Source organism: Ptychodera flava, chromosome 14 (genome assembly GCF_041260155.1).
Source record: "Ptychodera flava strain L36383 chromosome 14, AS_Pfla_20210202, whole genome shotgun sequence".
Lineage (NCBI taxonomy): Eukaryota > Metazoa > Hemichordata > Enteropneusta > Ptychoderidae > Ptychodera > Ptychodera flava.
In genome coordinates, this window is record NC_091941.1 from 10,607,747 (window position 1) to 10,621,480 (window position 13,734).

Consider the following 13,734-nt stretch of genomic DNA (forward strand, 5'->3'; position numbering starts at 1 on the left):
AAGTCACGATCCCCACAAGAAAGGATAACGAAATCAGTACGCCTCTAACAGAAAGGTCGCTGTAAAAAAAGTCTCTCCAAATATCTTATCATATTCGGCACAATGATTTTGCTTCCTGTGAACACTTTGAATAATTTGTTCAATGTGTACATTTTAAAAACACACCACCAGCATCGAAATTTAATAAACGATGGATGTTAAATTGGTTTAATGTAGCATTACGTGTTGCCTATGTAAAGCCACATAAACTTACACTACCCTTTTTTAGATGTACATACTCATATAAGATGGATTTGTATGCTTGAGACCACAACATCCACATGTCTCACTACATACATACAAACATGTACATGTACACCTGTAAATAATTCAGGTGTATGAAAAGATACACATGCATCCATGTACCAGAATCACACGCAGACAAATTTTACGCCAAACGATGAATTAGCGCCCCCTTGACCTCTTTTGAACCCATTTAAAACCCCACCATGACCCATTTTGTCGAATTTCCAAGTCTCGCAAAAAGCGAGAACTTTCCCTTGCGAGAGTAAAATAAACAAGATGGCGGAGCGACAGACAGCTCACGCTGGTAAGTCAGTTACATCGGGGGCTAAACCCGTCCCGATGAACTTATTTGCGACTTGGGAAGTTGACAGAACATCACACAACTGTATACCCAGGTAAGTGCCAATTTTCTTGAAAGTCTCCACCGATATTGAGTCAATATCGCCCAAAATATGACTGATCGTGTTAACGGTTCATGCCATGGGACAACTTTAACACCCGCCTGTGATTCAGTGATACCGTAGACTGAGCGGAAGGGCTAGGTATTCCTGATCGTAGAGGCACGATGAGAGATTGTTTACATTCTTCATCGGCGATCCTGTGCCTGTTTTACAAACAATCACACTACTTCCCCCCTTTTTCATCGACGTTCACACCCCATCAACGACGGTGCTCTTACACGGCGCACCATACGATCGACAAGGTCCAATATTCAAATGTTTGCTGTAACATTTCTATTTGTGTAATATTTCTATTTGGCGTTTTTGTCACTGTATGGTAGCTGAACGTTACAATTAATAAAGTCTGCCGATCGAGTGGTGTACCCGGGGTCTTACATGTCACCCGGACCGTAATGCTTGAAAATGGATACCTGCTAAACAAATATACGTCTGTCAGTGTCAATGTCATCAAATGATTGTTCTTCGGAAACGGAAACGTCGCCCGTATGATCAGTCAAATTGTAACGGTTTGTATTAACGAACGAGAGTCAATGACCTATACAAGTTTGTAGCTGTTCCCTGATTCAACCGTACAAATTTCATCAAGTTTCGTTGCCAATGCCTCATAACTGGCAATACCATCGCCAGTTGAATTGTCGATTCAAAAAATTTATACACTGTGTCAGATGAAGGAAGCAATTGAAAAAATATTGGTTCTATCTTTAATGTACAAAAATGTTTATTATGGTTTGGAAGTGTCGATTGCACACTCTAGCTGGAAGTGGAAGATTTTCGTGTCAGTCATCAGATTCAGAGGTCATAATGAAAAAGTTACAGATGATCAATTATTTTTAATGACTAGTTTACCCTGATTGTCACATACAGTATAAATACTGGTTGCCAACCCTTTGCAAATACAAACACAAACTTTTTTATGATTGCATATAAAAGGTTTACCTCATATAGCATCAAAGTATCCACCAGCACCACAACAACACAAAAAGGGAATTACGGCTTATATGACTCATGCAAACTCTATTACAATAGCATGTATTCATTCATTATGATTCAGCTCATTCATCAGTACAGTGTGTTCACTCATTTCAATGCGCCTCGCCGAACCAGTAATACTCTTGAAATCCATGTTTAGTTTGATACACATACTGCATACATATGAAACCTGGGGGCAGAAGTATTCAAAATGAGGACTGATGTAATGTAATATTGCCAGGAATTCTTTTTGAAATGCTTTTTGCTGTGATGGCTGTGCTCGGTGTCAAAGTATGGCTATACCTGATTGTTTGAGCCTTTTCAGTGAACTGCTCGTGGATTATTATTGCCCTTAGCATAGATATGAGTTAAACAATGGTATTCACTGTATAAATTTGTTATGAATTTTCGTACTTGAGTTTTAAATGGGCTCAGTTCGAGTGACTTGCAATTACTACACTTTGAAAATAGTCTCCTTGTAATGTTTATGTAATTTTCATACTTGCATTTTGACACAAATGGTGTTAGATTACATGCCAAAGTTGCAATAAATCAGCAAAAATCTGCTGGCACTCAGAATAAAGGTAGCACATTTTATTTCACAGAGGTTATTTGTGTCAGTTTGTCCGCCACAATGTATGACTTCAAATGAGTGGTATTATCTCAGTGGTAATTAGGATGTTTGCCAAGATAGTTTCATGCATATTTTAAAAAAAAGAACAGCGTACAGAAGCATTAGCTTTCAATGTTCGACAGCTCCCATGTACTGGTAATGGGCTTGACATTGCCTATAAACTACCACAACATTCAACCAGTCGCGTGTGCTGGGGAAACTCTGATTAGTATGCGGACGTAACACAAGTCTGCGCCGAGTTATTGATACTGAGGCTGCCTGAAGGAAATTCTGAATTACATAAAAATGATAGAAGCAATTGTTGTTATCACTCTGGCATAGCTGTGAATCGGTTTCCTTTCAAACATTGACAGCGTCCACGGCCTTGATTTGTTGTCGGATCAGTTCAGCGTGCAGAGGTTGTGTGTGCGTCATTCCAGAAGATTATCGAGATAAAAGGACAGAGTGAAGAACTCTGTTATGTTCACGCAATGTGGAAGAGTTCAGTGGGATCATATGTCTAAACAGCTGTTCTGTTTGACATCACCAACCATGGTTCAGTTAGTGGGGAATTATTTCTGTATTTTCTCACATGTTATCCCTTCTGTATCACTACTAACCCCTGCTTGATATTCCGAGGGGAATAGAAAGGAAAGATGTCGTTGGATGAAAAATTATTTTATAAGTTAACTGAGTGTTGATGCATTTTTTTGTCAGAGTTCACACAGTGTAATTAATCTGTCTTTGATTTTTGATGTACAAAACATTTATTCTGTTGGTTTCAGGTTATGCAGCTTACGACTTACAAGACTTATAGTATTGAAGCCACTGGAGAGTGACTTGAGCTCAGTGGTTATCGCTGTCAAAATGCAGGTGAGCGTTTCACTGTGTAGCGCAGCATGTAAATTACTGTTCGTTGCAAGGACAGATACATGTTGATTATCCAGAGCTTCACATCAGAAGGAGAGCTGGAGAGAGATTTATCTTGTGCATTGGACTGTGAAAATCTCACTAACCATACCGAGAAATATGAACTTTCAAAAGTAGTAGTGTTTTAGATTTTGTTTCATCTAACATTGTTCTCAAATAAGGTTTCACAGTGTGAGAAGAAATCTTAAATCCTTTTCTGAAATCTTAATGTTCTGAAAGTTTTAATGTCATATCGTGGCTCCATTCTGTATCTTAATATGTATTTGTTTCCTGAGAAACCCAGATCTATTAGCTGTGATTCAAGGTTATCAGATACAGTAGGAGGGAAGTTAAATGTCAGCATTTTACGTAGCACTCTCCAGATTATCACCGACCAAATAAAAGGATTCTTGTAGCAGCGAGGAAGTTACCATGACAACATTTTCTTCAAGGCACAAAAATAATGCATTTATATGTAGCTCTGTTGGAGTGAGTGTATGTGTTTGACTACATGCAGCTGCACCCGTGGTGTGTATTTGTGTGGGAATCACATATGTGTGTGTGCATGTTTGCTTTCAGTGAATGCTATCATGAGCTTCTGATCGTGAGGTCATGGTAATATGTCAGTTAGTTGTCCTGTTGACCTTGTAATCCTAGAGAGAACATAAAATGCCGAGCTGAACTTTGTATTTGGCATGCATAAATTTCCCCCTACATTTGCTTGGGTATCTTATTTTTGCAAGATATTTATGGCATAATACGCCTGGTATTTTTACATAACACTCATTGTCAGGCAACAGATGTCAAATACAGGAGGTGGAAATTAAATGAGAAAGGATAGAACTAATTGCTGTCCAGGTTCCAAGGACTTAACATTATACAATTAATGCTGTATTAGTTTCCGGGGAAATGTCACTGTATTTGGTCAGAAGTGACCAGTCATAGAGTAAATTGAGTGGGCATTTTTAGTAAATTATAATGATTGAAATTGCCTCTACATGGGCTGTCACATCCTTGTGTGTGTGAACTCACATTTCAATTTCTTCTACAGTGTGATTGTAACATGAAAATTTTTGCCTTATGATGAAATCTTTTTTTTTAAATTCTCATATTAAACCCCATCGCTTACTCTTGCTTCCAATGGTTTAAGCCTTGTGTGACCTTTCTGGACTTATTTCATATTGCAACCTTTGAACTGGGAACTTGGATCATGAAATCCAAATATGCGAGAGAGAGTATAGGCCAATGCACTTTTGTGTCAAGCAGATGATATCGTATTGTGATGCAGTATTTTTATGGAGCACTGGGACTGGTGACTGCCCAGAGATCAAACCTGTATGGTGCAACTATAGTTAGGGACAACTTCCATGTTTAGCAGTGCATTCATACTAATTGTCAATTCTGTGTACATCCAATCACCATCTTTGGTTGATTTGCTTTTTGATTTAAAGTGCAGAATGTGAAGCGCAATTCAAGTCATCACAGAATTTTAATTCCTCATCGCATTCGCTTCTAAAACGACAATTGTGATTTAGCCTCTTCACCCTGTAGATCAAATAATTTCCATTTTATATAGGAAGTTCAACACCCATGCTCATAACTTCTCTCCAAATATTGAAGTGAAATTAAATTACTTCTTGTACATGCAAAAAAATACATATATTTCAATTGACCTCAATATCTGAGGAGATAGTATCCAGTGAATGTGGTGTTCAGTTGATAAAATTGAAAGAAAACCTATCAAATGTATGTATGGAGAGGGGAAAAAAACATTCCAGGGAACAGAAAAAAACGATGCTCTTATCTTGTTTAGAATTCCAGGCATGTTTCCTTGTGAGCACACACAATCTCATAGAAATTGCCCATGGCACTCTGTCTGCATTGTGTTTGACATTGCCTATTTTGAAATGTCATGTCTCTCACGCCGCAATTTGCAAAAAAAAAATCATATCATAAACAGGATGTAGTTGTGGCAGGCTGGGCCTGAGAAAATGCTATCACCCACTGGTTGAGTTTTGAATAAAAAAGAGGTTTGATATTGCACATTTGATATACTGGCTGAGGTTTCACAGAAGTGCGAATTTGACAATGCATACATGTCGAGGAAGTTTTCAATGCATTTACAGGGCCTATGTATTCAGAGTGAATGAGGGGGAACTGTTGTATTTTACAGCTTTTTATTTGTGCGCCAGGTGATGATAATGACCATTTTATGGCATTTTCATGTTCCGTAAAATGACATTTTACTGTTGTTTGAACCACAGCCATTCATTGTATGGTGCAAAGCCTCAGAGCAGTGGTAGCTAGAGTGTGTATTGATCCAGAAAACACCTGCATGGTTAGTTTTACGCACAGTCGCCATGAATGCCTCTGTTTTGTTGTCAGTGGCGTGGTTTCAAACGTAATGAAGTATAAACTGTGAAATGCAGTTAAGGACCTAATGAAATGGCTCATAGTCAGTTTCCACTTAGCACAATCAACCAATTCATGCATTTAAGATGTACTTAATTAGTGGATTTGGCTGAATTAACTGTCAGTGTATTAAATTCAAATATTTTGTATGTCAAAGTTGACTTTGAAGTATGTCAGGTTAAAATAACTAAGTGAGGAAGTAATATCTTATAATATGATTATCGCTATTCTGAAAACAAACAGTGTATGGATATAATGAATTATAGTACATCATTTCATCCATAGAATAGCATTGTTTGTAGTCTAATGGCATAGGTTGTTACAAGTGGATTAAACATTTAATTCATTAAAATGTCTGATATAAAGGACATTGAACAGAACATGTGATTGTGTTTGTACTCATTAAATGCTCTGATGTTTTTTTGGTATTTCTGTACTGGTAATGGGTCACATGAGTTTTTCTGATAAAATCCATTGATAGGATGGTTGTAGGTTTGGCCTTTGGTTTTATCTGTAGGGATATTCAGTCTGAAAATTTTACGAAATTACTGAATTAAATTTTGAAATGAGTACTTATATCATCCACAGATTAGCTTTTCAACTCAAGAGATGTTGACAGTTCCTAGTATTTTATCACAGAGACTTTCCATGCTGTCCTTGGTGTGTTGAATATTGGCGTAAGCAAGACATGCTCTATGTGCTGAATTTCTGTACAACAAAGATCTGTCACCCTGAATAGTGATTAATCCAGCAGTTATTGATGAACAGTGTGTGACATGTGTAGTGTCTATTGTGTAGTGGTTTGTGTCAATACATGACTGTATCCTTCAGTTATAAAGCGGTGTCATTGATGCGTGTGTGGGTGCAGTTTAGTGTGTGTGTGTGTATTTGTGTGTAAACAGACGGGTTACCTTGTGTTTTTGTGCCCTACTCTGTTCCTCAGGAATGTTGTTATGGGTCACCGACAGGCCAATGTGACCCCACTGTTTGTTCAGCATTGATACATTTAAATTTTCAAAGTTCATTATGAGGACGTTAAACTGGTCTGTTTATCACATACAGTGTATCATCCTGATGATGTCATCACATACTACAGAGTACTTTGAAGTCACTGCAGTGCACAGATCCACATTTATGTTTGTGGTATGCTTCAGTTAAAGTTGCCCTCACAAAGTTGCCACTACAAAATCCATACATTTAATGTCATGTAATTTATTCATAATATACTCATCATTATCAAAACAGCATCTATTACAGGTACTTTTAAGATCAATTTGTCATGATAAAATTTAAAATTTATGAGAAAAAATGTTACCAAACAAAATTTGATTTGGATATACTGTGTACCAATAGATTTTGATAGTTAGGAAGAGACGCCTGCCTTTGATGTGAATTGTAAATTACAGAAGATAGGTCTGTGTTATGAGGAAAATAGGAATATAGAACTTCCTTGCTGACTCACGGACGAATGAACTATGTTGTTTTCAGTGTTTCATTTTGTAATCTAAGAGATATGTCAGTATTTACATTTACAGTTATCCAAAGTCATTTCACTTGATGTTATGAATCAGGGACGTGGATGTGATTATCTGATAATATCACCGGATATGATTGCTGAGAGTTTTAAGTGTCCCTGAACTTAATCTGTGTCAATTATTGCTACCATCTTTGTATGCTTAACAGAGTATTAATAAAGCAGTACCCATTTTTTGACAGTTAATATTCTTATAGACAATTAACTTCGCCATTATCATTTTAAATTTTAATAAGTCTTAAAACTGGCATTGCTTTAATTACTTACAATGACATGTACCGTCCCTTAATAAATCAATGTGGAGTGTTCCTGACACAGTCAAGATGATGTGACTGTGTAGATTTTGTAAGTGACATACAACATTACAATGAATATGTAAATTCAGTTCATGTGAAGTAATGATTACTCTGCACTATGAAGATTTATATGTGCTTGACTGTGTTTGGAAATATTTGCTTCTAAATTCATATGATGAGACCTATTGTTTTGGAGACTACTCAAATCTCCACACCTCTGTGGACAGGACATGCAACAGAACTTTATCTGTTTGTGAAGGGTATGTTGTTTCTCTATTGAGGATACTTTTACTCTTGACAAGGATGTCTTAATTGACTGGTTTCACTGTGTTATGATAAGCTGTCAAATGGTGCCCAGCACACAGCAACACAACAGTGTGATGCAATCATGGCAAACCATTGCATCAAAAAAATAATAACCTGATCCGTTTCATACAAAGAAATGATAACTTGAAAGTGACAAAGATTACTTTGCAATCAACTGGGTGTTATATGTATTCTGCACCCTGCTGGTGCCCTGTCAGATTAAAATACTTATTTATTATCATCTTAGAGAAATAACAGTTATTGTTATACACTTGATTATGGTGTGTATCAGCTGTTATTACGGATCATTATATGATAATACAGATGTCATGTGTGTACACCATGTCTGCGTGTGGCCCTGTTGAGTAATAGCTATAAATAGCTAGAATATAGCGAAATGGGTATCAGTGCATTTTCAGTAGTTTGAACACCAATTGGCATGACTCAAGACTTCAATAAATTCAATTCATCCAGGACTTCGGAAAGTAACATGATCAGCCGTCACTGTAGACAAAGATGAGTTACAGGAACTAGAGCAATGTGATGGGATAGGTCATCTCATAAAAAATGTCACCTTTATAGCTAAAAATATTTTTTTTGTGATTTGATCAAACTTTTTATTTTCTTTTTTTACATTCTTATCGTATCTGTGTATTTATAAATAATGTGTCACCAGTACATGGATAAGTTTATTTATTGCCAGACAGTGAGTGGCTGTATAACCATTTTTCCCTCTTTACATTTTACCACTGTAGTCATATTATTTATGCTGGCAGTGTTCGACTTCAGGTCATAAACAGAATGCCCAAACAAACAGATGTACATGCCAACGGAAATTCTGCAGTGGCCTACAGTTATGTCAGCAGAGAGATTAAATGTATAATGTTATCACATGATATTTCAAAAGCCTGTAAATTTAAATATGAATAGTTACTGATGCCGTGATATACCTCCAACTGATACAAGAAAATCTGCTGGCAAATTGTTATTACCTGTGGGGTTTTTTGTGCACACTGGATTGACAGGAGATCTCAATTGACAGAGAATCTAAGCTCTGCTTTTTCCCCCCAGGTATTTAGAAGCCACATTCCATGCAAGATCTACCATGATAAAAACAAGAATGAATCCTCCCCGTTTATTTTTTCTGAAAGGGACATTTCAAAAGAGAATTGTAAACACCTGTTTGATCCGCTCAGATGATTATATGTGCTTTGTGAATGCATTCACTCATCTAACTTCATAGAATTGCAACAAAAGATAGATTATGGACTCCAGAGTTTGATTGGCTGTTCCAATATGCCTTCATTTGCATAATCTCAAACACTTGCATGTTCTCCGTCTATAGCTGCACCCTGACATGTGTACGATAGTCTCACCATAGGTTAGATTAAACCAAAATCCATCGCCAGTTCATATAATAAAAATCACTTAGCTGTTTCTCCCATTTTAATAGTAGTATTGTATTTGCTCCCAGGACTGCACTCATTTGCATAATCTCAAACACTTGTATGTTTCTTCCTCTAAAGCTACATTTTTAACATTAGATGATGTCAAAACCACAACCAAAAACTTTCACCAATTTGCAAAGTAACAAAAATCCTCACATTTCACCCTGTTGAGTCGCATTTTCATTTGTCGCATCACACAAAACTAGATTGATCGATTAATTTCCCATTTTCTAAAGGCAGCTGCTTGTAGAGTTTTGATAAATTTTCTTTTGTTAATCAGGTCAAAAGAAGAATTTGTAGCAAATTAAAAAATTGTGTTGCAACTCAATCCTGTTGATCCATTTCTGCAGGAATTTGTCAATGTCAGTAACTATGGCGAGCACGCATTGGTATAAAGTCTGCAACATTGTTTTCAAAGCCCCTCTTTCAAACTTCATTTTGCTGGACTAAGTTTTCATATCAGATCATAAAATCACAGCTGTAGGATACGATTGTGCCTGTATGTGTGGAACCTGACAGTTTGTCTTGTTGGACATTAGAAAAAATGTTTGACGAGGCCAAAGGGAATACGTTGTCAAGAATCTTGCCTTCATTTCAAACTGAATATAGTGTCTAGTTGGAAAGAAATAAAAAGGAAGTGTTGCGTGTGAAAATTTGTCTGTCTTTTTAGATGTTTGTCCTTAGTTGTCTTGCCTCAAACTGTTACCACTTGAATCGATACCCATTTGTGTGGCCCAGTTCACATCATGATCAAATTTATTTTTGTGTGAAACACGCAAATATTAATCTACACCTTTTCAGATCTGCATTTCATATATTTGATGAATTAGTGTCTGAATTGAAATGTGGCAATGTGTGTGTATGTATTTACTGTATACAGATGTTCAATATCCAAATTCTGATGTTGATCTCGATAAGCATATATTGATGTGCGTGTACAAAATTCTTGAAAAGCTCAAACAAGAGCAGTTTATAAATGTCTGTACATAGCAGTGTGCAAAAACATTTGCAAGAACAATTACAATATAATCCTAAATAAAATAGATATAAACTCCTGTGAAAACGTGTACTCCTTGTGTTTACCAGTAGTCGTTTATTTTTATGTACATTATCAACAAAATAAATCTTTATGTCACTGAGATTTGTAAATTTTCCTTTGTTTTCAACAGAGCATGAAAAGAACTCTTAGATCCAATGAAATTTTTATACCACAAGGCGGAGTCTTGGACACCGATCTTGATTTATCATTTTCACTTCAGGTAAGTGTCTCTGTTTTTCCAGCCTTGAAATGTGCCTAGTCTGTCACGTTGCCATGGAAATTCCATAGGGTGTTTTATCACGTCCATGAAATCTCTCCCACTTCAAGTGTTGTTGCATGTTTTGTATCTACATTTGATTCTTATCGTTTGCTGTCATCTTTCCCCAACATCGTCTTTAAGTGTCCATCAATGACTTGCCTGTGATTATTTCTGTCTGTTATCTCTGTAAAGAAAGATATCAAAATCGAGATACGTAAGTACTCAGAAGTGATTGAAAAATTGGAATTCACTTCTCAGTAGAAACTGCACACAGATTTCTGCAAGATCGTGGCAGCCCAGCCAAGCAAAGACGGTGTACAAACAAAACGCTGGCAACTCTTCTGTCATTGGATACCAGTACTTCCTCTTTTAAAGTTCTCATTAATAAGGTTGCCTTGACCCTATATTTTGAGCAATACCCTTCTGCTAGTTTTGAAATTTGCTCATTTATTTTTACAATTAAACTACTAAGGGACAAAGTACATTGTAGTTAATGAGCTAATGAGCAAGTGCATGTACTGTCTAAGTTTTAGGAGCCTGGATAATTTCAGTTGATATTTCAGAGGGTAAAATGCTTTGATGTGTGGTGTATTGTGATGTTGTATGTTATAGTATCATGTTCTGTGTTGTGACATGAGATATATGATATGATATGACGTATGACATGACATTATGTGATATGCTATGATATGATATGACGGTACATTATGACATGACATGGCATAATGTGACATGATATGACATGACATGGCATAATGTGACATGATATGACATGAATGGCATAATGTGATATGGCATGGCATGGCATAATATGACATGATATGACATGACATGGCATAATGTGACATGATATGACATGAATGATATGACACAATTTGACATGAAGTTAAATCATGATAATACATTTCAACAGGATTTGCAACTTGCGTATGATATGTCATATTTCTATGGTGTAATATGATATTTAAGTATACATGATCTTTTATAACTTCATAATATCCACAAGTTCGTTTATAACATTCTTCAAGATTCACACTCTACCTTGCCTTCCGACTCAATGTTGTGAAAGTGACAATACAGATATGAAAATAGCATATGCCACCAGTATTAATTTTAGAACAAGATCTCAGGCGGACTATTTCATGCGTGTGCTCTCTTTTGTGGAACCCTGAATTTTCTGGCATTTGTTATGAACTTATGATATCAGATATTTTGGCATATCTCTGCATGGTCCAAAGCAACAGTTTCGGTGAGAAATATACACAAAAGAGCCATCAGCTACCATTAATTCAGTACATAATGACATAGCAATGTACAAGTACTCGTGATAGCATTCTGATGATAAATGGTTTTAACATAGGATACTTATTGATCATGTTGTTATTGTTGTCTGTTTTCTCATTTGCCTATAAAATTGAAGAACACCACTTTGCTGTTGTTATTTCAATCATATTCGTGTCTTTGCAAATTGGACTTCCCATCTGCTGGAAATACTGAACAGGTTTATCGGGAAAGAAGCTCAATCTCACACGTACCCTTCCCAATACAGGATGGATTGTAATATTCAGACCCGTAACTCATTATCTCTCTGATACTTCCAGCCATTGAAGCCCAATTATTATGGTGTTCCTGTTCTTGTACATATATTTGTAACATCATCAATATGAGTGCAAAAACAGCAGCAGAAAAATCAGCCTTGTTGAATTTTATCAGCAAATAAATCATAAATAAGAACAAGAACCAAATTTACTTAGTTGACTGTGGTTTCAGTATGTCTCAGTGTTTTGATGATCCTGGTGGCACACCTCACAAGAAGACCACCATATATGGTGTATATTACATATTTACCGTACTCGTCCGAGTATAAGCCCCCGGTTGGGCAACACTAAACAGCGGTAAAACTAGGGGAGGGGCTTATACTCGAGCAACCCCATGTTATCTGGCATGGACGCTTAATTTATGCTAATTTTATGCACGATTTTTTTCAACACCACTCGATCTTTCTATCGCTTTCAAAATCGACTTACACATCCAAAGAAATTGATTGTACAATCTCTGAATACAGAAGTGACATTTTGGTGAAATTTCAGCGTCGAAAAAACCCCAAACTTGAAACAAAGACGTCATGTATGCTGCTGATCAACAGTAATGTGAACAGGCATGCATTGCCCACACGGAAAGGCAACTCAATATTCCAATATCAAACTGTCTACATCTTGTGAAAACAACAACATAGCAGTGAAAATTGTAATAGTCACCAGGAACAGTTCACAAATGAATGGATAATTTCTTCAAACAAAAGAAACTGCATGTTGCAAGCATGAAAACATCGTGGCCGTGAATGAAAATAAACAATGGCGGACGTGAGTGAGACTATTCTATTTAGGCGACAGGGGTGAGTAGGGTCAAAGAATCAAGATAGTACTGGAAAACGTGTCATTTTCCTTACGATATTGTCAAGGGAACTCGTTTCCCATTGTTTTAATATCTTTTAATGGTTTCTTTATTATCTAAAATAATTTTACCAAGTTAAATGACCAAATATACTCTCCTAACCTTTCTGTATTTGAGTTACACTAGGGTAGGGCTTATACACGGATGTAATGCATTTTCTAAAATCCTCTAAAATCAGTAGGGGGGCTTATACACGAGCAGGGGCTTATACTCGGACGAGTACGGTAGTATTTTCATCGTGCATGAACAAAAGATAAAGGTATGGAAGTTTTCCTGAACGTGTGCTGCAGGGGTAACTGATTTATTGAAATTCAAAAGCATTAGGACAATTGCATGATGAAAATTTGAATAAATTATGATACTTCTTGTTTCCTGAAGATAATATCCTTTTGAAAGAGGGACGACATTGTCAACGGTGGTTTTGTCATGTGCAGGAAGGCTAAGACATTATGGTGGTGGACCTGACACTAATTTATCAATTATAATCGAGTTAGGGGCCGTCGATAATAAAAGCTGACGCACAAGAAACGTAATTCCTTCGTTTTACTTGAAACCCCCTCCCTCCCCCCTCAAAACGAAAGTTCTTATGCGAAATCAATTTCGTATTATGATGCCGATTCTGACAAACCCACAAGTACCTCTCCGAACTGCACGCCCATGAAAAAATACCAGAAGTGCACATTAATTAATAAACCTTCACTTTACGCGTTTCACTTTTTGAGACAGAATATTTCAATGTATTTCGTACG

At 36.6% G+C, this 13,734-nt stretch overlaps 1 protein-coding gene across 13 annotated transcripts in view; it reads left to right on the top strand.

Annotated features, from left to right (window-relative positions):
• The first annotated feature begins 529 nt into the window (after positions 1–529).
• Positions 530–13,734, top strand: part of LOC139149301 (phosphofurin acidic cluster sorting protein 1-like) — a 77,294-nt gene continuing 64,089 nt past the window's right edge. For 8 of the 13 annotated variants that reach the window (XM_070720986.1, XM_070720988.1, XM_070720990.1 and 5 more), the window contains exons 1-3: positions 530–680; positions 3,114–3,201; positions 10,403–10,492. In XM_070720986.1, coding sequence (XP_070577087.1) covers positions 562–680; positions 3,114–3,201; positions 10,403–10,492 — 297 coding nt within the window. In that variant the 5' untranslated portion in view covers positions 530–561. Of the gene's footprint in view, positions 681–2,761; positions 2,889–3,113; positions 3,202–10,402; positions 10,493–13,734 lie in introns of those variants that run through there. The other 5 variants (XM_070720989.1, XM_070720994.1, XM_070720996.1 and 2 more) reach the window with 2 other exon arrangements.